This window comes from Ascidiella aspersa, chromosome 5, assembly GCF_963924565.1.
Source record: "Ascidiella aspersa chromosome 5, kaAscAspe10.2, whole genome shotgun sequence".
Taxonomy (NCBI): Eukaryota; Metazoa; Chordata; class Ascidiacea; order Phlebobranchia; family Ascidiidae; genus Ascidiella; species Ascidiella aspersa.
In genome coordinates, this window is record NC_139451.1 from 6,078,180 (window position 1) to 6,104,808 (window position 26,629).

Consider the following 26,629-nt stretch of genomic DNA (forward strand, 5'->3'; position numbering starts at 1 on the left):
TATTGCTGCTGTCAATTCACTAAACTTTAGGCATCCATAATAATTTTGACACTTTTTTTGATTCTACAATGTTTATTGTTACATGACATATATACAAATTATACAGGTCAGGGTAGAACCAATAAAATCCAACATTCCGCCAAGTTTGGCGACAGTTCAACATTAATCGTTCGTACAAAAAATAAAACAAGATTGTTATTTTTGTCGAAGTAACAATTTCGGTAATTAAAGAAAAACAAACTACATTTTTTTTAAATCGATAATTAGATAATTGAAATTTTAAGGATTTAACTTTTTATTATTATTTCTGTCACGTCACTAAAAGGGTTGTGACGAAACTTCTGGAACAGTGACGTCACAATTGACGAAGTGAGTAAAAAACGTGCTGCGCGGCTCTCGAAACCACCTAGCGGCATACAGAAATAAAAAAACGAAATAAACGTAGAAAATAAAACAACACAATTAAATTCGTAGCGGGACAATTTCTACCGCCGCTGCACGCGACACAGCGCCACGCGACATTCTAAGGCATTTTTTTTCCGAGAGATATATTAATTAAAGTTGTTGCTCTAATGTAGGTGTAAAACGAAGTGACCGATGTCGATTAGTGGACGCGTGCTATAACTCAATTCGATTGCCTCGTTAAAGTCAAATTGGCAATGACGTCACATAATTCAGTCTCTTTGCAACTCAAATAAAACCAAATCGCGCAATTTCAAGTGGAAATCGTCTGACGACGCCATTCACTACATTATGTCGTCATACATACGCGCATATATTCTCAGTTTTTGATAAATGAAGGCAAACTTGTTGAAAAAACTTCACTTATCCGTTGTTTGAAGTCAGATTTTGCTGTGTCAAGGCTTGTGGTGATTTGCCAATACACCGGTCTTCTTTTTTTATGTGAAGAGTGATTTTTATGCATATTCCAGCTGAAGAACGTCACCCAGACTTCCAATGGCACTGTCGTCGCGATCCTAGCATACAAATCATACCACGGTCACTTAGTGGCACCAAATAAGTAATACTATTAAATTATGTTTTATTGACGCAGTATACAATTTTGCCTTCCGTTAATAGAAAATGTGAAAAATATATATACAGCAGTTCAGCAATACCTTTGTCATCTTCACCAGTTTAAAATAAAAAATAAAATAAAATTCAAAGAAAAATCAGCAGCTAGCTGTAAGTCTAACTGCAACAGTCATTACAGCACTGTACTTATAAAACAATAACTTTGCGAGAATTGACTTTTGTTAATCGCTGAATTTAAATTGTAATTAACTTCACAGGTCAAAGTTAATGAATTTGTGCAAAAGTAATTTAGTTGCGCTAATTTTTAAATGTGATAACGTCATTTGTGTCGTTTCTGACGATTGTTTCGCAAAATATTGCTCGCATCAGAACAAAAAACTAATTTTAATAGTTTGACATTTGTATTTACTGCCGAAGACTTGATATAGCAATGGCCTATTTTGAATCGTCTTATTTGCAACGCTTTTTTGAATAATCGAACAAGTGCTTACCTGGTTGTCGACGCTGTAGCAAGGTGTTATGAGTGCTCTGTTGAGAAGCTGAACTGCATCGTGTCTTCCAATGCTCATCAATGCAGTGCGAAGTCCCACCACTGTACCGTGCTCCGACTGTAAAGTAATATAAAGTAGTTAGAGAAAAGTTGTAAAACTTTTGTTTGTATTGGTTGCGGCAGTTTTTTTTTCAAAAAAAAACAAAAAAACAAACAAATTCAAGTCAAATGGTTTTTATTTTTTCAAGAAATAGCTCATTTTAATTTAAAACAAGTAAAGTCCTAGCCATATGTCTTAAATTGTTATTTATCTGCTTTTGCTGGCATTACTAGGTCACAGTTGTACCTCAGTAATGCAAACCTTTCACAAATTGTTATATTTATTTTTTAATTTTAATTTTTTCTACAACACTGAGGTGCTAGTCAAAGTCATTATTATATAAGTCAGTGGTCGGCAAACTTTTTTGTGGCGGCCTGAAGTACTCTTTTCAAAGCTGTGGAAGGGCCAATACGTAAAACCAGTGCGAAAACAGTGGAGGAATCAGATTTGTTTTTAAGGCGAAATATTACACATCGCCTTAATGCCATAACACTGCCATGGCATAATGTAAAACATACTATAAAATGTCGCGTTTACATATAATTGAAGTTGGCAAAAAATATAGTTGGACCGGCTCTTAGGACCACATTTGGCACGTGAGTCTGAACAACGCTGAGACAATATAAACATTCTTTGTAACATGAACTTTTAAAATAAAGTGCTTTTTAAAATAAAGAAAAATCCAATATAGGGTAATTTAAAAAACTAAACAACAAAAAAATATTTTTTTTACAGATAATCTACCTAAATCCGTAAAACAAGCACTCACAGTGTATTTATTGAGCAGTTGGTCGGTGGGATCCTTGATTCCCTTGATTGCAGTCTTGCTTTGTTCCATAGCGAGGCGATCCGCCAGCGCTCTCCAATCCTGTCCATCGGCAGAAGAGTTCAACAGTTTGCAGAGCTTCAAGCGAAGAACGGGGTCCAAGGATGTAAGGTCTGCAAAAAATTGGGTGTTTTAGGCAGTGTTGTAAACAACTCCAAAAAGTCATTTTTTCCTAGTCATTTTGAAATTACTGAAATCCTAGTCACGGAATTTTAAGATGAATTCAGTCCGGAGTCGAGTATTTTGCAAAAAATCAAGTTAGTCTAAGTGATCAGTTACCCAAGTCATAATTAAAGCAGATTAACTTCAAGTCAAGTCATAGATTTGAAAGCAAATGTTATACCATAAAATTTGGTAACCACTAACCATTAGCAATAACTAGACCGAAAAATAAAAATAAAACGCAACAAATAGCAAGCTAATAGTATTACGTTAAAAAAATGACCTAAATAACCCAATTTAGTTAAAAAATACTCAATGAAAACAGAAAATTTTTAAACCCAAGGTATATGACACAATGTCTTAGTCCAAGTCTGAAATCATTGACTTAAGTGGACGTAAACCATAACACTGATTTTTAGCTTTTTTTCTCGGTTATTCAGGATATTTTTTTACTTGTCAGATATGTTGTTTTCCTATGGAGATAGCCAAACCCTCCTAGCATTAGTATGACATTTTCAGGCAGTTAAATGCCATGATCAACACAATTTAAAGTCACACATAGGGTTTATCAAAGACTTTTCAATACATATAAAAATATAAATACAATTAAAGATTCAAAAAAATTGTGGCAACCCTGTATTATTTCTATTGGGTCTTGGTTGTCCCAAAAATACTTACCATCCTCATTAATTGCTTCGCTCTCATAATCGATGCTCACATTAGTTCCGTTGCCTTGAAGCAAGTCCTTGATCTAAAAAAATTGAACAGGAGGTGAGATTTCTTTCCACCGTGTAATTTCGATCAAAGCAATTAAGATGTGGTCAGTGGTCACTCAATCAATGAAATGTGTTGTACCAAGGCGAGCCTTAAAAAATCTAGCCTGTGGTGAGGTTCGAACTCACGACCTCCGGCCAAACCGGGGTTGTCGTTCTACCAACTGAGCTACACAGGCTCAGAGGGGGGCGGGAAGAGTAACAACCATATGCCAATGCTTACTGCATCCTGTTCGTAAAACTAGCTTATGGTGAGGTTAGTACTCGCAACCTCGGCCAAACGGGGGCCGTCGCTCTACCAACTGAGCTACACAGGCTCAGAGGGGAGTGAGTCGATAAATAACCATTAAGCCGGTGCCTACTGCATTTCTGTTAAATCTAGTGTAAAACTAGCCTGTGGTAAGATTCGAACTTACGACCCTCCGGTCATACCTAGACCCTCGCTCTATCAATTGAGCTACATAGGCTCCGACGGACGAAAGTGTGTGTATCTTTTATACTAAAGTATTTCATGATGTTACTTGAACTTACAATATCGTTATTTTTAACTAAAATAGAATAAAGGAAGCAATGTAACGTAAGTGGTGAATGTGTAGTGACTTTTTCTTCCCCCGTTGGCCAAAAAGTAGGCTGGGTATTAATATGAACTCTAAGATTTGGCTTATGGCAATTAATTAATTTGTGTTTAAGTGTTGGTAAACACGTAACACTGGGAATGCCTGAAATGTAAGATAATTGATCGGGCCCAGTCCGATCTCACGACCTCCAGTCATACCGAGACCCCGCTCTACTAACTGATACAGGCTCAGAGGTGATGAAGTTGTGTGTATCTCATACCAAACTGAAGTACTTCATGATATTACTTGAACTTACGGTATCGGTGGAGGCCAGGTCTATAGGTTTCTCTCCGATGTCTTGATTATCAGGTGGAGTCGTGCTTGCGTCAGGATTCGCCCCACAGGCCAACAGAAGGGTCGTGACCTCTACACAACCAAGGGACGCCGCTAGGTGGAGCGCTGTGTAGCCCTCGTACGTAGCTGCGTCGATGTTTGCGTCACACTGGAAAGACAATGGCCGATTGTTGGGTTGTTTTGGTTTAAATTTTGAAGAAAAATGTTTTTATGCAATGTTCTATTGATATACTTAAAAGAAAAAATATTATCATTTTACATAAAAACAAGTGGAAAAAAGGAAATTTTTGCTTTCGTAAAAAATGAATCCATAATCTTAAACTTCAAGAAAAAGAGAAATAAATATTTTTTAATGTTTAGGTTTTTAGTTAAAAGTCGCAAGTTATTAGATATGCAGAAAATAAACTGATGGTTTCCCAATTTAATAACCTCATTAAATTTTGGTAAACGAATTTTTTAAGGTTCCAAGTTTGAAAATTTTTCACTATTTCCAAATCTTGGCAAAAGTGTCATAAAAATCTTCGAATTTTCAGATCAAAATATTTCCATGTCTTGCTGGAGCATTAAAACCTAATTACCTAAATTAAGAACTGTATATAGTAATACACAACTGATCGCATTTTTTTTTTCAAATTTAAAAAAATTTGTTATCCGGTATTACCTTACCTCGGTATGCACTACGGAGTACGACAACTGTTTGCCACTTTAAACTCAATTTCAAACCTTTTTTTTGTAATAAATCAGAGTTACCAACAAAGTTTTTGAACCTTTAAAAGTGCTTGCAAAACCCCATATCAGGGGTTATTTAACTGGGGTCTATAGGTCCCCGCGGGGGACGTGAACCAGTTTTAGGGATACATGAAGACACATTACAATGGGTAAAACATGTGTCCTAAAAATATAACTTTACTTTTAATCAAGCTCACTAATAAACAACTAAAAAATGTTCCTTTTAAAAAAACTAGAATACGAAACTTGCTCGAGTTTTTGCCTATAGCCCTTGAATCAGTTCAACGCCATTTGCGGATGGATGTTAATAAATGCAGTAAGACTAAAGGTTTAGATGTTAATAAAGGTTTAAATAAAATATTAGTGAATTTTTTCAAAAGCAATGAATTTAAAAATTAAAATACAAGTTTTAAATATCACTTTATCCGGTATAAACTCACCTCGGTGATGAGACAGCCAGCTACGACCAGCGAGTTGGTCTCGACGGCGTAATGCAAGGCGGTCCTTCCACTTTTAGTGTCGGGCAAGTCGACGTCGAAGTGCTGGTCCCTCAACAAGTACATGCATTTGCGGGCGTTCGTCTTCGCCTTTGTAGCAAGGTGGAAGCACCCCAGGCCTGTGAAGAGGTTAAGAATTGAAAAAAATATAGCCCGATGTTGATGCAGCGCTATAGATACACATTACAATGGCGATAACATTTGTTTCAAAAAAAAACTTTTTTAGAATTTTTTTTAATTTAACTTTTTTTACCAAAAAAGTTATTGCGATGATTTGTGCTTTTGCAATTTCAAAGTAACCGAAAAAGCCAGAAAAAATATTTAAATATATGATTATTATTTTACCAAAAAAAGTTACTGTCGGTATTTGGGCTTTTAGGATGTCAAACTAACTAAAAGGAAGGAATTTTTTTGTAACAAAAAAGTTACTGTGTGTATTGGGTATTTTGAATAGCAAGAGCAAAGTCAATTCACAAGACAGTTCAACATTACGATGGGGATAACATCTGTATTTTAAAATCAGATCAACGATCAGTTTATCGAACATCCCAGTTGGATATTTTACCTTTAAGGTGCTTATCGTGAACATCATAAAAACCACCAGTCAAAGTGTCTCGGATTTTTAGGTTGAAAATGACGTTTGTGGGTGAAAATATATTTTGGGATTACGGGGAATTTTGTTGGGCTTGCGATTGAAGAAAAAGTACGCCGATGTAAACATTTTTGTATTTTTTGTACCGGCATGGTTCTGTGTGTCTGCCTTCTTCAGCAACCTCATGCGCCGCGACTTGAACACGCGACTGATGACGTCAGCGTTGCCATGACGACTGGCGATGTGGAGCACGGTATTGCCGTTGCTATCGGCAACCAGAGGGTCGGCCCCGAACTTGAGAAGGTCCTGTGGGTGAAAAATGGAAATTGTCGGTTTGTTTGGGTATAAAAGTAATTTCTCAACGGACTCCAGGGAAAATGACCGATAAGAACATCAACATCGGAATAAAACTCAGTTCAAAATAAGACCGCAATAGGACTAATACCTATAAGTTGTAATACCGTATAAATTGAAATAAGACCTAAACCTATAGTAATAAGACCTAAACCCGTCGGAATAGGACCTAAATGTGCAGAATCAGGCCTATATAACCTTAATCAACCTCAAATCCTACCCCTAAGTACATCACGAATTCCCTTAATATAATTTTAACCCTAACCCAATTTCTAACCACACCCAATTGCCCATCACTTACCCCAAACAGGGGGAAAAATCCGGTGCCAAATCAGCGGCGCCCTAACGGCGTCCAAACGTCGTCAACAAAACGGCCGATGACCCATGGCCCCCGATTGTGCCATAGCCCCTTCTTACCATTTAAAGCGTTATTTTGGCCATTTAGGCATTATTTAGATGAATTCAGGCATTATTTCGACAGGTTTAGGTCCTATTCAGACGATTTAGATCCATGTCGTGGATCATACTGCGAATTTGGATTTATTGTGTCGTTGGCCTTAATACTATGGTAATATAGACTATTCTGCTTTATAGATTTTATTGCCTTGATGTAGGTCTTATCGTGTGTCTCTGTCTTAATCAACTTACGACAATCGCTTCAATGCTGCTTGAACAGATAAATTCAAAAAAATGTTACGACTTTGTGGCCACCCCAATATATAAAAAAAAATCTGTTAAAATTATGACTAAAACGTTGTAATAAACTTACGATAACCGCTTCAATGTTGTCTAACAGATAAATTCAAGGATTTTTTAAGACTTTGTGGCAACCCTAAAACATTTAAAAAATCAGTTAAAATTCTTAATAAACGTTTTAATAAACTTACGATAACCGCTTCAATGTTGTCGGACATGGCGGCAATATGCAGAGGAGTTTGCAGTTGATTATTCCTCTTGTTCAGGATGTCATCCTTGTTGTCAAGAGTCCCGATCACATCCAGGAGGTGGGAGAGGACCTCCAACTGGTCGTGGATCACAGCGAGGTGGAGGAGCCTGTGGAACAATAGGAGAACTTATCACCAGGAGGATAAATGTGTTTGGGGATATTATCACTGGGAGAATAAAGTTATAGTTTCAGGGTAATTTATCTTTTAGTTTAATAATTTAAAGTTTGATATTTTTGGTGTTTTTTGTTTTTTAAATTCTAACCATTTCATTTTTTTGATCATTTTTGACATTTTTGTCTTTTGTTATTTTTTGATTTTGGTCATTTTTTCAGTTGTTGAAGTTTTGTCCTTTTATTTTTTTGCAGGTGTTGCTTTATTATGTTAATATAATTTTCGTAAATTATTTTTTTCGTAATTCTACTATTTTGAAAGTTGTTTTTAAACAACTTCTTACGTGTAGACTTGTTTAACTAGATTTGGAGCTTTAAAAATTAAATCATTTTAGTCATCTTAAATTCGATCATAATTATAATTAAAGAATTTTTGAAAACCAAAATTTAAACTAGGTTTGAACTAGAACTACGTTGAATTATTCACAATCAATTTCATTCAAATCGCGAATTATTATAATAAGAATGTGAATGACAAATAATAGGTGTGTGCTATTTTTTATGCCGCTTTTCACACTGTAAAAATTACATACTTATCGGGTTTTAATTCAAATTCTTGGTTTTAACTAAGAGAATAAAAAAGCCGTTGTTCAAAATAGCATTTTTAGTAAAATCCAAATTAGATTAGAACTAAATTTGAACAAAACAACAAAAAAAAAACAATTTACAAACCTAGAATTAGAATTAGCCGCATTTTGCTCTAATTCATTAAACTAAAAAGACTAGAATATTCTACTTGGCCATGCCTGCTTAGTACTTACGTGTCCCCTTTGTCATCGCACACAACCGCTAGCTTTCTCTGCATAATGAGCAGCATGCGAACGTCGCCAGACACAGAGAAATCCTGGAGCGCTTGCGACATTCGTTGGTAGATCGAAGGAATTTGGGGTGTTGTGCGTTGTTGGACGGCAACTTGTACAACTGCTGAACATGGGAAAGGGTTTAAGAAATATGCTGTTGCTACCAGGTATCGTATATACCAGGGGTGGGCAAACTGCGGCTCGCGAGCCACATGCGGCTCTCCGGCATGTTTTTTGTGGCTCTTCTAGTTAAATGGTAAAATTTCAAAAAAATTGTAAAGGTTACCAAGAGTACCGTTTATAAACGTTTCTCTCTTTTCTTTTCTTTATTTAGACCAGCATTTCGTTTATGACGTAACACTAGACATAGAGTCCGAAGAGATAAATAAATATTGTGCGTGTTATTTTGCTATTACCGTTATTATTGTGTTGATTGTTACCGTTTTGTTATATTACAATTCTGTTATTATTGTAGCTGGCCTTGCATAATTTACCGGTTTTGTATTGAAATAATTTTAAGGCTCTTTGGTACTTGTATTTTCTGCAAAAGGCTCTTTCACTGAATACAGCCCATCCCTAGTATCGGTTTTATCCGACGTTTCGGATACCTATCCTGCCCTAATAAGGGAATGCCAGATTCTGAGATTTCCGTCGTATTTAACAAACCCTGATAAAGGAATCCTGGATAGGTAGCACAATTGTAGGATAAAGCATAAACCGGAAGAACTTTTTAGTATATGGAAAGGCTTTAATATCGAATTCGCTCCAGCAGACAACTTGTCAATGGATAAATATCGCTTTTCTAGTGTAAAATAAACTTATTAACCGTTTGCGGCGACCGGAGTCGAATTCGGGACTCGACAGGGACAGATTATTTGATGGACTCGGATTTGGGACTTGAGTAATACTTTGTAAGACTACCGGAGTCCCGAGTCCAACGTGCGAAAGCGCAGTGCCAAATTTCGCAATAGAAAAGGCCTAACATTGTAAATTGTAAAAAAAAGTGGATAAGCATCTGATTGACTATTTCAACCATGTACTGAATGGGTGAATTAATTACATGACTCTTATAAGGGGATTACTAAACATCCGTCTTAACTTAGTTACGTAAATTGGGAACATACAGACGGAGTCCGAACCGAAATAGAGACTCAACGGAATCGAACATTTGGCTGGAGTTGGATTCGGGGTCAAATTTTTCGCCTAATTTGGATTCCGCAGCCCTGTTTGTTACACATTGTTATGAAATAAGATATTCAATAAAAATTTTTTTTTTTTTCTTTTTTATTGGTTACAAACGCCTAAAATTGAATCTCTTGACGTATTTTCCAATATAATATTAGCAGAAGAAATGTCATGGTTAACACCTTAACAAATCGTTGTTAATAACGTAGTTTACACCATAAGATTAGTTTGATCTTTGGTAAGGGCTCGATTAGGGTTAAATCAATACGTTTAATAAATGGCTTACCTGGCTTGACTTGGGCTGCTATAGCTTTCTTCTGTTTCTCCTATAGGAAATAAATGCAAGCTTGCTTCAGACAAACGTAAAATGAACGTGACTTTGACAAAAACAAATAGTATATGTTTAGTCAAATAACAGCTATAAATATTTGCTTTTCAAACTAAGCAATGAATATAAAAACTTTAGAACGATCTTGATAAAACCTATTGTAATTAATTATTACAACAGTTTAAGCCTGGCTATTAGTATTGGCGTATTCATTTACTGTTTTTCTATAATTTGTTGCATTTTTTTTATCGAAGTAGCTAATTTACACCATTGTTTGCTGACTTATTGGCATTTAAATGGCTTTATAAAGTAAATTTGTAGGTTATTGAAAACCTACAAATTGGATCGTTCGAAGTTTTTTTTATTGTAGTTTTATTTTGATATCACTTTGAGATGACTTCCTCTAATACCGGTACTTACTTGGGGCGGGATTGACTTTTTTTTTTAAATACTTGACTTGCACTTAAGTTATTTTACAAATGACTTGACTGGGACTCAAGTCACATCAAAATAACTTGCCAACAACACTGATTTTAACATCACTTAGCAAACTGACCTGTATTCCTTCAATTCGGACGAGTTTTAACCATTTTAAAGGTTTATCGTTTTATTTTGATTTCAATTGGAAATGACTTGCTTTAATAATGAATTGACTGGGACTTAGTTTGGGTAACTAATGACTTGGGCCTGGCCTTCACTCGTTATTTATTTGAAAATTCTTGACTTGGACTTAAGTTTTTTCATAAATGACTTGAGTTGGACCTAAATCACATCAAAATAACTTGCCAACAACACTGCTTTCAACGTCACTTAGCAAACTGACCTGTGCGATCTCATTGAGGTTTCTCTGCGGGGCCTTGCTCTGCACGGGACTTCCCCTCTTCTTGTGCGCAGGAACGCTTGGCTCCCCTAGGCCGAGGTTCCCGAACCTGTGGGTCAGGGGGGAGACCGCGGCGGCAGCGTCAGACTCGACGTCGCCATCTAACGAAAAAAATCGTAAATTTATTAAATATTGGGGCTGTTTTTAGGTTTGGACTATATTGAGTGCTTTAATTTTGTTTTCTAAGCCTAGTTTATTTCAATTTTTTCTCTTGAAGTTTCGTTTAAGCTACAATATTTTATTAGTGTTACGATTATTGGGCGTTTTGTATTATATCGGCCGAGAATAACATTTTGTTGATATTATTTTTTGGTTTGGTTTGGTTTTGTTTTAGACCGTTTTTGTCTTGAGATTTATGGAAAAAGTATAAATCGCAGAAACTTACTGACAATTTTAGGGGTTTGGGGTTCTGGTTTTAAAATGTCGGTTTGAAAAATTTGCTACATTATATTGACCTAAAAAGATCCTTTTATAATCTAAAAAGTTGTAACTTACGTGCTGGCACAGATTGTGTTGAAGGACTGTTGTTCGACACAGAAGGCTGAAACAAAAAACATTTCAAAGTTTATTAAACGTTATTATTAACACACAAAATAACTATAGCTACAAAACCTAAAATTCTTAAAAAAAAAATTGCTTTAAATTCAAAAAGTTTAGTTACTTTATTTTGTTAACCTATATTATTTTTTCTCTTTTACTTTTGAGACAGAAATCGCTGCACTGAATTACAAATTTTGAGCACTACTTCAATAACAAAAAAAGTTAGCGTCTATTGTTGGAACAAATACTAAATATGCATTTACCGGAGGTCCATCCACTTCATCTTCAAGTGATCCTTCTTCGTATTTCATCGCAGCTCCGAAATCACCTGAGTTACTGTTCTCTCTCGCAGGAGGCTGTCCCTAAGTAGATAAAGAATATTGCTACAACGACTAAGATTGGACTAAGTTCGTCAAATCAAACACAATACTAGGGGGCGTGTGTGCGTGTGCCCCCCCCCCCCGAGGTTCGAACTCACGACCCCCAACGTTCATATACACAATGTGTTGTGTGTTATGTGATCAAAACTTTTTAGAGTCTTACTGGCAAAGGATAACGATAAACATTCTATAGTACACCGGATGTTTTCGTAAGCCTTTTAAAGGCAGCCCTGATGACAAATGCATTTAGTGATTTAACATTATCATTAAGAAAAAATCTTGCCTTTACTTTAAGAATGCTAATATATTTCAAACAGGATAATTATAGGGTAGCCAGGTGGCACAAAATAAAGACAAATTATATTTATTCTCCACAAGCTTTCGCACAACCGTGCTTCATCAGGACAAAGTAGAAATGCATTTAAAAAGCTTGCCAATATTTTAATACAATTTGTCTTCATATATGGCAACATGATTACACTACCTAGAATTGGACAAATAGGGCCATTTACAAAGATAGGATAATTATAGCTATTGATAATTGTCCTAGCAGGCAAAATACATACATTTATAATAAAAGATTACATTACAACATTGAAATTTACTATTTAATTTTTTCAAGACTTGTAATATAAATATTACCTCTTCCAATCCAGCATCGGATTCAATGTTGAAGAAGCTGTCGTCCATGAATTGACCATTTAACAACTGAAGATCGGATAACTCGTACAGGTTGTCGGGCATCAAAGGATCGTGGAAGCCAGCCATGTCCAAACTTCCGCTTCCTGAAACACAAGAAAAAAAAACGCGTAGTTAGTACGGCTACGTCTATCCCAAAACCGACAAAATTCTGTTAAAAAACAAACAAACACAAGAGTTCTGGGCTGTTTACGTACACCAAAAAAATGCTAAACTTGTTAATTTTAAAAGTAATTATGTTTTACATAAACGATATTTAATTAAAACTCTTTCAAAAAAATAGAAAAAATTATGACAAAAACCCATCATAATGCAATTGTATTTGGGAGTGTTTTATTATCATAGCACTTTGCATATTGTATGCGAATATTTTCAAAAGGTTACCTGGACCAGCACCATAATTTAGTTGTGATTGTTGAAAAGCCTGGCCAAGAATATCAGCTCGGTTGATAGTTTCCTGAAATAAAGAATAAATTAAAAAAAAAATTTAAAATAAAAAAAAAACACTTAAAAAAACAGCGGTATACAAGCTACAATTCTAGTAGTTTTTTTGTGACTGGTAAAAGTATGCAAATAGGACTGCTTTTTTAAGTCAAAGTCATTTGGCAAAAATACTCAATCTAAGCCGTTTTGTCCAAAATACTTGAAAAAAAGTGACTTAATCAATTTAAATTACACGCGGCGTCTCACCAAAGATTGTTCGGGCGATTGCATCTGAACTGGGTTTTGGTTTTGGTCGACAAAAGGCACAAGGTCGCCGAATTCATCGTCAACAGGAACGGAGTAATTGGTGGGTGACATGGTCACGCTCTGGGGTGACATGCTCGCTTGCTGGGGACTGAAGTTTGGTTGCTGTACGAATTGCTGCTGTTGTTGTGTTGTGACTGTCTGCATGTTGCTGTACTGCTGTTGTTGTGTGAAGATTTGCTGTTGTCGTTGTTGTTGATTGTAGGAGTTGTGAGGAGCAAATGTAACTGGTGAAAATTGGATCTAAAACAAAAATTTTTTTTTTTTACAATTTTTTTACAAAATTTTTTACAAAAAGTATTGTTTGTTTTACCTTGTTTACCCAAAACTACGATTGAATAGAGCTGTTAAAAATATTGTCCTAAATAATATTTAAATGAGATAAGTCTATCTAACTTTGAAAGAGTTTAAAAACTTCTGGATTTGAAATTTGTTACCTGTGGGATTCTGGTTGTGGATCGTTTGGCATTTTTCGGCATCGGAACTCTGGTTCCCGGCATGAATTGTTCTTCGTCCTGAAGTGTGCATTCAGTAAATAAAACAAGCTTAGGAGGTACGTTTTAGAAAAAAATGATAAAAAAAAGAAAAAATTTTTTTTTCAATTTTTCTAAAAAACAATTACAATTTTAAGAAATAAGGTTCAGTAAGAGAGTATAAACAAGGTTAGAACTTATTGAGCTAGGTTGAGGAATTTCTTGCTATAAATAAATACACTTTGATTGACAGCATATCACCCTAACGCAGGGGTTCTTAAACTTGAGTCTATGGACCCCTTTGGGGGTACATGGACTAGATAAATGTCACTTTTTTATTAATGTGCACTAACTACCCCTGTTTAAACATAGAAAAGCTGCCTATTTCTGTATGGGCAAAATTTTGTGCTATGCAGTTTAAAATGTAATATAAACTTGTTTTAAATACAATGCAAAAGATTCCTTATATGTTGAGTTTTGTTTAGTCTGCCAACAACTGTTGGGTTTATTTCGATTTTTTAAGGTCAAGTTGAAATGCATCAGCCAGTTGCTGTGAAGAAATTATCACAAAACAAGCACAAAAAGTCTTGCGTTGAGACGAGCAATGGTTGAAAATCAATCAAGCATCACAGGAGTTTCCCAAACATTAGGCTAGGAACAATTATTTGGGAAAAACCCAGTCGTCAGATGCCAGTTTCATAACAGAGCCCTTTAACGATGCTTATTTGTTGTAGTATTTTACTCTTATTTGTGATTATTTGTAAAACTTTTGTTAAACTATAAAAAAATACTAGGTTTAAAAAAAAGCAATTTGAATATCAGTAGGAATAACCATGTATATTTTGAATTATTTGTAAAACTTTTGCAAAAAAAAAAAAATTCTGCTGTACAAAAAAAAACAATGTTTGGATATCAGTAGCTAACCCTATATATTTCTGACTATTTGTAAAAAGAAAACTTTTGGTGAGGCTTGAACTGACGACGACCGGTCATGCGAGAGGGGAACAAGTCAAGAAAACAACCATGATGTCAATGCTTGCTAGATCTTAACATTCAGAGTTTTAATTTCTCAAAAGCCTAATCATCCACAAGCAAGAAAAGCAACTCTTTCTTACGGCAGATGCAACAGAAGGCGGGGAGCTTGTTTCACTCATCGATGAACCTGGTGACATCGCCTGAAATAAAACATTGTTTTCTTATTACAGCCTAAATGACAAATCAAAGTTGTAAAAAATATAAAGCACGGTATATATATTGGTATAAATATAAAACATTTAAAAAAAATATAAAAATTTATATAAAAAATGCAGATTTAGTTCTTACCGATTTTGGAGATCCGTGGTTGTTGAACATGGCAACTGGGCTACCCTAAAATAAAAAACATATTTAGAGTTTGATTTTATAACCTGGTTTCAGTGTTTAGGCTGGAAATGTATGTAAAAGAAACAGGTGTAAAAATACATTGTAAAAGCGTTTTTCAGGTTTTTATGAATTTTTACCGAAAATATTTTTTGTTTAGTCTTCATTAACTGGAACATTTGGTTTTAAACAAAGGTAGGAGGTTATAGTGGTACGTGGAACACTATTTTTTAAAAAGGCGAACATTTTTTTACGTATCACATGTAAAGCATATTTTTTTGCCCATTTTAAAGTAAAATAAATAATTAGAAGCAACAAAAATTTCCTTCATATTAAAATATCCTTGTAAATTCTTTTGCTTCCTTTAAAAGTAGACTTGGGATAAAGTAGACCGTAAATGATCAATTACAATGTATTAGTCAATTCACATCACATTCAGTAGCTGCGTGCAATTTTAAAACAATAGCCATGACTACATGAATCATAAAAATCTCCGGCCCAAGTTTTATACAAGGTTATTTTAAATGAGATGCTATTCATTGAATCTGTAAAGAAATTTGGGGAAATTTTTAGGCCAGGGCTGGACAACAATTAAATACTCTTTTTTTTTTTTTTTTTTTCTTTTTGTGATTTTGCCTTGTGTGTACAATGACTGTTATGTCATTAGATGATATTCCCTATTGTCATAACAGTCAACACAATTATTTTTTGGCAATTTTTCAGCTGCCTACTGAACAATGTTAAACATTTTGAGAATTAAAGAAAATCTGGCTTATTTAATTAATAGAATACTTAAATGCTAGCAATCAGGGACTTTGAAAAAAAAAGTCTCCCATAGCAAATAAAATGGAACAAAAACTGGTAATAAAATTTATCTTCATAGCAAATTATGTTGTTTTTTTCATAATACAAAGCACTGAAATATACCAATGCCTATTAAATAAATAAATGTTCAGATTTCCTTCCAATAATTTTACCCTTTTACTGTTTGTAGTTAACCTAAAAAAAAACGCTTTAAGTATAACAAATCTCCCGCAGACAATAAAATGTAAAAGAAAGAATCTTTCTAATCATAGGATATCTATTTATTTTGCTGTATCAAAAGAGATTAATAGGAATAGCATAGGCATGATGCCCATTTTATACGAAAACACATAATATATTTCTAAAAATTAAAAAAAAAATTGTCAATTTTTACTAAACAGTCTAAAAATCATCTGATTAAACTAAAACTAGAACATCTAAATCCAAACAAAATAGAAACTTAAAAATCAATATAAAAAATACAAAAAACATATATTTCTTACTGGTTCCTGCTTTATTCCAAAGAGGGTAGCAGGGTCGATTGGGCCTTTTTGAGGGTTCTCAATTTTAGGGGGTGGCCTTCTGGCCTCCCTGACCTTGCTATCGGAACCGTTTCCACCGTTTCCGCCGGTTCCATTTGAGTTGTTTTGGAAGTTCATGTTCATAGAAGTCAGAACACCACCGCTGAATGGGTAGCCTGGGATAAAATAAATAAATAAAACTTTTGTAAAACAAAAATAGTCAAAACTATTTTGACATTTTGTTCTTTTTAGAATTTCTCATTTTTTATAATGAATAAAGTTTTTTATCATTTTTTTTCTAATAACTAATTTAAGCCGGGGTTGTTAAACTGGGATCTGCAGAGCCCTTGGGGGTTAATTGAAAACTTTAGGGGGTCCATGAAACCCTAATTGAAATGTTGATAAATAATTTAAAAAATAAAAAATAATAACGCCTTTGTGCCTTCTCCCTGAATTTATTTAGACATTTAGATTAATGACATTTATCGTGAAAATTTGAATTAATTGAAATGCCAAAATGGGATTTCAGTTTATAAAGCTATATTTATTAAACTCTTATTTTCCATATTTACTTGGCATGATGTCAATCCCAAATTTGTTATAACTATATCACATTTTTGTACTAAAATGTCGGTCAAAGTATCGGCCCATACAGATATTTTGGGAAATCTCTATTAATTTATAACAGAAACTTGGATTACTTGCAATTATTTAAACCTACCTTTTCCATTTCCATTGCCCCCGATATGGTCGAGAAAGTCTGGCATCATTTTTCGCCGTTTTCTCTCGATCATTTCCAAATCTACATAAAAACGTTTTTTATCCTTTAAATCAGTGGTTCTCAACCTTTTTGCACTGCGTACCACCTCGAGCTTTTATAATCTTGTTGCGTACCAACAAATTGTCGAAAAATTCAACTTTACTCAAAATGTATATAGGATTATTAACAGGGTGGATTAGATAACTTGCAAGATACTGGTAATCAAGTTTTGTGATTGTTTGTTGTTTTACTATGATGTCATAAAAGAAATTTGCATAGATGTTCTGGAAAGATAATAGTTCCTATGGTTAAAGAAGCATAAAATATTTAACTGTAGAATCATTATAATGAATGTATAGTTTATTACAATAAAAAAAATGCTTAACCTTTTGGTAAAACTGTAATTTTACTTAAAAACATATAATGCGTATAGCGTACCACCCAAAATGACTTCGCGTACCACTAGTGGTACGCGTACCACAGGTTGAGAACCACTGCTTTAAATGAACATGAAAGGCAAATAAGTCAAGTAAATCAACATCATCCTATTGAAGACACTTCGATACATACTTGTTTTTTTTATAATGAGACCATTGATTAATGAAACGTATTCATTAAGATAATGCTGATTTTTTTATTCTACTTTAAAAATGATTTTGGAATTGGAAATTAGAAAATCACACAAAGTGTTTTTAAGCCAATGTTGTGACTTGAAACTAACTTGCATAACTATTAACTAATAACTTGGACTGTGACTAAACTTGCTACTTATTAAAAATGACTTGTTTGGGACTTTTTTAAGATCTTGATTTTTGATTCTATTTAAAAAAGTTTTTATACACTGGAAAGTAGAAAATCACTATAAAGAAATTTTTACCAGTTTTGTTTGGAAGAAAGGTGAATGGACGCGAATCAGAAACCTCTTGGTCAGAGCGTCTTTTAAGTTGAACCTGAACAAAAAGTTTTAACAATCGTAAAGCACTGAACACTTTATACCACAGTTTTGGGTAAGACCTGTCCAATATTTTTTAGGTATCACTGTCATTTTTAAAGTGTATGCATAAAGCAAGATAACAAATGGTATTAGAATAAAATTAGTGTTTAAATACCCTTATATTAGATGTTATAAAATTTATTGTACAGAGTTGCCACACAGTTTTATGTAAGGACATTTAAAGACCACACAAAAGTTTATAGCCTTTCAAAGACCTAAAATTGAACCACTTGACCTTTTTTAATATATTTGAACAAAACAGAATAAAAGACATGGTCAACACGATTAAAAATAGGGAATTTTTTTGTACCCGCACTTAATCACACAAGCTTCACATAAAATAAATTCAAAGTCTTTGCCAAAGACTATTCCAAGACTTTTGTTGTAACATTGTGTTTAACAAAGACTTTATTGCACAAATTAATTCAAAGTCTTTTCCAGATTCAAAGATTCTTAATATTTGCGTTCATTTAGAATACATGCCATTTTGGCATTTCCTCATTGGTAATAAAAAAACACAAAAAATGCAGGGTTATATAAATTTGATTATCAAGCTTTTACTTTTTTAACTTTGTATTTGTTTTATTGCTTTTATTTTTACTTTGACGATATAAAGCATGTTGTATAAGGGAAAAATTAAACCCTATGTATTTTAACATTGCTACCTAGTTCACAATATTTTGAACTTTAGGCCAAGGTACACAACTAATAATATCCAATCTCTTGATCTGTATTCTCTACTTAATAAAAGTTTAAGCAACTAACCTGTACGTTAACAGGCTGCGTTACATTCTGGTCCTTGTAGGCAGGTGTCCTGAACACAATTGCGAACTGACGGTGAACGTCTGTCGGGCAAAAATTGCCGTAACCTTCCCATACTTCTTGACCGTGGATGTCTTCCTCAAAGAAACGAACTTGGATGTCATCTGGGGATGTTAGCATTGTGTTAGATTGGATAAGTTTTGAGAAGGTAATTTAGGAGCATAATGGTTTGCAGGTTTTGCTTAGACATAGAATAAATATCAAAAGAAGCCCATACAGAAGTAGGAAGCATTTTGTGAACGTTTCAAATATATAACTTGAGAAAACGGTTGGAGGTTGTAGACATTAAATGAATAACAAAGCCCATACAAAAGTAGAGAGCGTTTTGTGAAAGTTTCGCATAAATCTTAACATAATGGTTGGAGGTTTTAGCTAGACGTACAATGAATATCAAAGCTCATACAGAAATAGGTGGCATTTTGAATGTTTGGAATAAATCTTAAGATAATGACTGGAGGTTTCAGTTAGACATAGAACGAATATCATTGCCCAATGCCCATACAAAAGTAGGTAGTGTTTTTTTTTAAATTTAAGAAGTTTTTTTAAACAATTACACAAAATGCAATTGCTCAACACTGGGAACTAGTTACATAAGTCACAAGCTGACGGATATGCTGTGACTAATACCTAAGTCCTGTTTGTTCATCTTGCACATTTTAATATAATCTTTGTATATGGCCGTATTAGTCTAATTCTAAATAGAGAAATCAGGTGGCACTGTATGAAGTCAAATTGTATTTGATTCTCGACAACTTTGACCTGATGAAGCACGGTTGTGCGAAAGCTTGTCGAGAATCAAATACAATTTGTCTTTATACAGAGCCACCTGATTTCACTATTTTAATATAAGTATTCTATGACCAATTTAGTTGTGGTGTTAGCATTCTGTAACTTTAGGTGAAAGGTCACTGAACAAACAGTGCCTTGACATTGTAGTTTTCCTTACATCATTTTGTATTAGGCCTACTAGGTTGGAAAGATGCTTTAACTTACACAGGTGCTGTTTATGTTTTAATAATATCGTTTTGTATGTATTCTTTTCTTAAGATATTTTAGATAATAAATTTGAGTAATTCATTGTGTTATTATAAAGTTCCTGCACACTGATTAGGACTTTAATATTGTTCAACAATCATAGTAAAAAAATCATAAAAACATGTTACAACTATTGCTGTCAATTTTATCTTTTTATTCATTAACAGGTGACATCATATTAAAATAAATACACTTAAGGAAAAGGAGCCGAAAGCCTTGTTTATGCATTTCATTTTTCAAAATAATAAACTACGATTTTAGCAATACTATTCTATGTTCCCCAAAGGTCCACAGACCATGGTTTATGAACCCCTGCAGTAAAGTAAACAGATTGCTTAACAGACTGGAAATATAATCCAGGCAAAAGTATGTGTGGCTGGAAGTGAGACTATGGGAAATTCCATTTTCACTGACGCTAGTCTCTCCTTTCCTACGTCAATTACTTACCTTTATCAGCGTCTATTTTAATCTATACAGCATAATCTATACAGCATAGCCTTGCGAGTAAATCATATTTAAAATATAACAACAATATAAACTACCAATCAATTGTGGTATCAATTAATTTAATTTTTGGCGATTTTTCCAAAAAAATAAACACATTTTAATTTGGTCACTGATTTGTTTATAGGTTTATTACCAGCAATGTTGCCCTAAAGAGCATCTGTTTCTATTATTTTAAATTATTCTTATTTTTCAAATTATACAATATGTGTGTGTTTTTCAAATTATTTAATTTGGTGAATTATTGAATTAAGTTATTAATAAAACTTAAAGTCAACTTTACAGAAAGTAGGTTGCATTTTGAACGTTTCGCATGTTTTGAATAAAGAATTATTCCAAACGTTTAAAGTGATTCCTACTCCTGTATGGTCTTTGATATTTTTACTATGTTTTACTACAACCTCCAGCCATTGTCCTAACAAATGTTTGAAACATTTACAAAATGTTACCTACTTTTTTATGGGCTTTGATATTTATTCTACCTCTGAGAAGGTCTGTACTTTAAACTGTAAAATCTAACCTTTCTGTACTTTATCGCAGAGCAGATAGACCTCATCTCCGCCGCTGGCACTTCCAGCATTGCAGTCCATTCGACAGATCTTGAGAGTAGCTGCATTTGGTGCCTCTATAATAGGATGCAGGGTTGCCATACAATTTTTTGAAAAAAATTCAAAGACAATTTGTAGCTGTACAAATCAGGACTGTGTAGTTTGGACTCGCGCACAAAATCGATAAGGCCGAAAAATTTTCAAAACCGATAAGGCCCAAAGTTGTAAAATTGTAAGATGTATTGAAATGCTGTAGAATATTTTTCAACCAGGTGTGGATGGACGAATTACATGACACCCTTATGATTGGATTGCTTAATATCCACTTGATTTTAGTTACGTAAATAGGCGAAATACAGGATGTAGAGTAAAATCCAGACTCGTAACTCGACGAAATACCACATTTAGCCGGAGTCAAACTTAGCTTGTTTTGGCCAGAGTGGGAGTCCGGTTATTTTTAAACGACTCGGCAGTCCTGGTTCAAAGACCTAAAATCGGACAGCTTGATGATTGTTTTTAATACAGTTTCAAAACAAAACAGTATAAATGCCATGTTAACACAATTAAAAAAAATTTAAAGACCATACTGAGACTTTTGCAAAAACATAGGGTTGTATAAATAATATTTATCAATAAGTAAATTAATACCTTAAAGTATTAGTACCCGTTACATTACAAAATATTTATATATGAATATATATGTTGGAGCCTCTAACGCAACAAACGTGAGTTTAGCAAAATTATTCATAGTAAACTTTTGTTGGTGTTTACAGTGTTGGTCATGTTCATGAATTTAACTTATACAACTGCACCTGGATAAACAGGACTACATAGATTACAGACCAACTTGATTGTAAAAATTAGTTTGCAATAATAAACAACATATCTAAAATGTTAGGATGGAAGAAAAATTCATTACATGTTTCGACTACTGCCTAATAAATATTGAAACCGACGAAAAATTATTTAGCTTGCTCAAACAAGACTGAGTACTTATTTACTTTGTAATGCTTAGTATAGACTTTTATGTTTTTAGTTTTTTTATATTTAAAAAAGATATAATTTTCTCTGGTAATTTATTTACGGAGCGCAATTGAAAACTAAATAATTTTAAGGCATATTTTTTAATTTTGATTTTTATACTGTGATTGTTTTGCTTTTTAAAATCAGTTAAAAAAACGGCAAAGTTCAACACTTCTTTAAAACATACTAATGTCATTTTCAGTGCACTTAAAAAAAAGGATAAAATAAACAACAACAAATTAAAAGCGATAAGGTATGTTATGGTGTTGCTTACTGCTGTCGTAAATAGCGTCAGAAATGACTGGTTTCAGCATAATGGTGAAAGCCCCGTTGCTGTCAGGCAGGTACGCAATGAACATGAGTCGTACAACTGCCAGATCGATGGATTTTGCTTCACTTTGAGCCTTCGAGGCAATTCTTTTGCGATCTTCCTCTGAAAAATGTTGGGAAATATTTTATTCTGGGATTTAAACGGTTAGAATTGGGGCTAGGGAGTGAATTTTTTTTGAATAAATATTTATTATTGTTTTTTAGTCTTCTAATATTTAACCAAGGTAGTTTAGATTAAAAAATCCGAAGTTTTTTTGGTTTTAATACAGTTCCCATTTTAAATTAAAAAATCAAGCATTTAGGGATTGTGTTAGGTTATTTACTTGAAAAAAACAAGAAAGATATTTCTTTAAAATAAGACTGATATATAGTATAATTGAGTGATCAAATAAAAGAAAAAATTATGCGTTCATTAAAAAATAATCAAAAACTTCACCCTGGGACAAAATAATTCCACGTCGAAGAATTTAACTTTTTTGTTCAATTTAATACCTTTAATATTTCTCTGCACTTCTTGAGGAAATCCGTCATTGATTGAACTGAGTTGCATCTCGGCAGCAACATATCGCTCCTCCAAGATTGTTGCCACGTTCTTTTTTGTCACATGTTGAATGCCAAGGTTTGGAAATCTTTTTGAGAATTTGACAAAAATGTTACGACCAGATAAATGTTTAGTTATAGTAAGAAAGATGTATAAAAATAAAAATAGTCTGGCAGACATGAAACATCGTTTTTCATTTCTAACATTTAACATTAGGTAATAGTTATTCACTTATTATTAGGGTAATAATTTTTTGACTTGACAAAAAAGTCGGATTTTGTCAATCATTTCAGGTCAAAAAAATAAACTCCCTAATTGTTATACATAGATGTATCTGTCTAATGTGAACTTAAAATGGTGCAATGGCCGCAACACGAAAACAAAAAACTTTGCGAGCCACATACTTAAATTGATACAAGCATTGAAATGTGCACGTATTGTGAAATATGCAGCTGAAATCCAGCCTAAACAAGTAAAGCACAAAAAACTCTTAAAAAAAGTTTTAAATCAGCAAAACCGTTACTTAAAATGGACTAGTAACGGATTAGGCACGTATAAGAGATTCACATAAAAGAGTTGTCACTTAAAAATGAAGGAAACTGTAATTGACAAGTAGTAGATGATAAATAAAATATGCTAGTATGTTATTTGATTTAAAGACACTTGTAAAGATTTACAAAACAATTTTGTCAAACATCTCCTTCTAGTTTCTTAACTGCACTTTGAGCAAAATGACCAGAATCACTTTTAAAATTAGTAAACACAATAATATGAATATACAATTATTTAAAACCTAATGATGAAATAAGCTTTTCAAACCCCACCCTATTTTACAATTTAGGGTTGCTTCAAAAAATAATAAATATGATTACGTTGCAGTCATGTCTTTGGGTCCGCACTGGACGGTACAAATTCCATTCTGGCATTGTTTTCCCACCAACGAATGAGGGTGAAGTCTCGGGTTTTCTTCGTTTGTCACGAGTTGGACAACAATCCTTGCATAGCCTTGGTAATTGCATATCTAACACAAAAATCAATTTGAAAAAATAAATTACAAAAATTTAGCGATTTCAGGGTTGAAATTATTATGCACTCGCCCGCTCGCCAATGCAAATACAAGCTCCGCACAAATGTTGATTGACAAGTATGTTAAAATTGGTTTGCTTTCTTAAAGTGAAAGTCTTGATTTATTATTCGGCGACAAATTCTGTAATACACCTTTATGGTGTGATAAGATGGATCTCTACAACTTTTTGATAAATTTACCCTCTTATTTCCAGAATTAGATTAGCATAGTCGATGGAGAAAATAACACTTCTTTTAACGCGCTAAACTACAGTTTTAAAAGAAACTGAAATTAAAGGGTTGAAAACACAGAAAATCGTTATTCAAGATAAACATAATTATGTAGGTGTAATCTTAAGTAGACAAGGTTTATTTTTCAAAATACGGTTTTATTTATTGAAAAAATGAAAAACATTCACAAAAACTCTGATAGCAAAGGTCTAGTTGACGTTTTTCTTTAAAAAGGCGGTATAGAGAAAAACATAAAATAAATGTATATGCGTTAAACGTTTTTAAAAATGCACTTTGACTTGCAAAAAATTTTTTTTTAAATTTGTATAATTTTAAAAATGTCTTCATACTCGGACAGCTGGGAAGGTTTTCTTATTTTTGTCGCTACTTCCACCAGGTATTCCCCCATGTGAAGGCCCCTCACAAGTGTAGCGGAACCGAAAACCCCTTGATTTGGGGTTTTCAATGATTTCTAAGAAAGGTTCTCCTCCATTCTGTAAAATAAAGCAGAAAACCCTTTTTTTAAACAAACAAAAACCAATTTTAATAAAAAAGAAGACTTGTTATATGATCAAAACTTTTTACTGAAATAACAATATACAAAATGCTTCGGAGCATTATGGCTGTAAGTGGTAGTAAGACATAACGAATATCAAAGCCCATACAGAAGTGGGTAGAATTTTGTGAGGGTTTTAAATAAATCTTAAGATAATGGCTGGATGCTGTAGTTAGATGTAGAATGGGTTTAAAGTCCAAACATACGTAGGAAGCATTTTGTGAATGCTTTAAATAAATCTTAAGATAATGGCGGAGGTTGTAGTGCGCAAAAAATCAAATTAAACTTGCCACCATAACATATCTTAAAATAACATTAGAATTGTTCTTTTAAATATTTTTGCCAAATATAACTTCTTACTTTGTCAGGGTAGATGTTTCCCCCAGAATTGTACGCTTGTATGCTCATTTTGTGTCGACAAGATTAATCAAGTATAAAAAGTCAGATATAGCTTCAAATAAATATTGTCACTACCAGATAAAAAAAGTAACATAATAAGTTAATTTTATAAAAAAAAACTTAAACTTCTGTGAGGTTTCAAGCTTTTATACGTTAAACAAACTATTGCATATCAACTAGCTGAAAAACTCTGACATCTGAAAAAGTCTGATATCCGAATTGCGCAATTTTAACAAAGGCGGAAAATCGTGTGAATAAATCTAATATTATAGCATAGCAAATGATGAACACCTTATAATAAATATAGCAAAAAATAATATAACAAAATTGTAAAAGTAAAACACTTACTTTTACCTTTAATACCTATACAATAACTACAAAAAATTACACCAAACTACCAAGCGATTTCACAATGGCTGTTTACATTTCTTGTTAGAGTCAGTCTGGTCAAAAACGCGGCCGAATTTTCACGCAAAAACCAACCGACAAAAGTATACCGCAACTTAAACTACGTAAGACATAAGGTTTTTATCCTAACTAACGTTTTAAGAAAGATGAAAACAAGTTACACAACTTCAGATCGCAGACATTCACCAAATGGGGAACTGTTTTGGGAAAGATATGGCGGTGCCTCACCATGGGCATTCCCCAGCGCCTAGTACCAGCTTCTGATTGGTCGAGAGCAATCACGTGACCGCGTGTATTTTTAGCTCGGCGGAAAAACCCAAGAAAACTAAATAACCGAGAGCTCTTTCAGGACGCATTTTTTACCTGAAGCAGCAAATTTTGGCTGCTTGAGATTCACGTTTGGTTGAACAAGGGATTTCCTTTACCAATTATGTTTTATTTTCTAAAGATCGTACATATTGGGGAAGTTTTGACTACTAAACATCAAATAATTATATTAAAATTGCCAAATTTTCTTCAACGTTCTAACAACGCACTAAATGCTGCCTAATCTAAATCCGTACTTGTACAACTTTTATAAAATGCATACCTTCAGACTCTATACAGTTCACATAACTGTATTCAGGGCACAAAGTAGCAGGATAAGTTGTCCAAGTTATTTTCAACAACCAAATTCGGGCACACCTTTATTTTTTGGTGTATATCTATTTTGAAGGCTGCTATTGGAATACTTTAAACTGAAACTAGCGACAAGCCATTTTAAGCGAAATAGCTGATAATATTTGAAGGGTATTTCCCAGGGGAAAATTAAAAAAATCCCTCAGAATGACAGAAATGACTCCACTTATAAAAATGATCTTATCTTGTTACTAATCTAGGCTAGAATAACATTAACGACCTGGAATAAATTCTGAACCGGTATTTAATGTCAAAATAATATTTGTAAGTGCTATATGAAGTTTAAAACTAGGTTTCGTTTCCGTGCAATGACAAAACAAAACAAAATAAAATTTGACCTTCGTTTTTAAACAAAGCGCATGAAAGAAAAAAAATCAAACTATAAACCCTGTGTAAAATGATAAAGTTTTACGATGGGTACCCCCCGTTTATG

The 26,629-nt window shown here is 33.6% G+C and overlaps 1 protein-coding gene across 1 annotated transcript; it reads right to left on the reverse strand.

The window, feature by feature from the left end:
* Window positions 1-61: 61 nt before the first annotated feature.
* On the reverse strand, window positions 62-26,118 carry LOC146141627 (nuclear factor NF-kappa-B p105 subunit-like). Its single transcript, XM_083389405.1, has 29 exons — window positions 25,072-26,118; window positions 24,506-24,649; window positions 23,732-23,880; window positions 22,811-22,947; window positions 22,263-22,421; window positions 20,938-21,042; window positions 18,822-18,982; window positions 17,940-18,012; window positions 17,024-17,104; window positions 16,285-16,478; window positions 14,942-14,986; window positions 14,734-14,793; window positions 13,583-13,660; window positions 13,089-13,388; window positions 12,783-12,855; window positions 12,342-12,484; window positions 11,583-11,681; window positions 11,275-11,320; window positions 10,723-10,880; window positions 9,858-9,897; window positions 8,348-8,510; window positions 7,357-7,522; window positions 6,262-6,421; window positions 5,467-5,642; window positions 4,260-4,445; window positions 3,292-3,364; window positions 2,395-2,564; window positions 1,527-1,643; window positions 62-977 (listed from the first exon to the last, which is right to left on the reverse strand). The coding sequence occupies exons 1-29, from the start codon at window positions 25,117-25,119 to the stop codon at window positions 918-920; spliced, it is 3,564 nt and encodes a 1,187-aa protein (XP_083245531.1). The 5' UTR covers window positions 25,120-26,118; the 3' UTR covers window positions 62-917.
* Window positions 26,119-26,629: the final 511 nt, after the last annotated feature.

Bases quoted from the DNA above. Each gene is read 5' to 3' on its own strand.
- LOC146141627 (XM_083389405.1), bottom strand. From the start codon at position 25,119: ATGAGCATACAAGCGTACAATTCTGGGGGAAACATCTACCCTGACAAA. The intron at 22,422-22,810 runs GTATTAAATTGA...AACATTTTTCAG, and splicing joins AGTGCAGAGAAATATTAAAG to AGGAAGATCGCAAAAGAATT. The intron at 1,644-2,394 runs GTGAGTGCTTGT...ATTACTTTACAG, and splicing joins AACTGCTCAATAAATACACT to TCGGAGCACGGTACAGTGGT.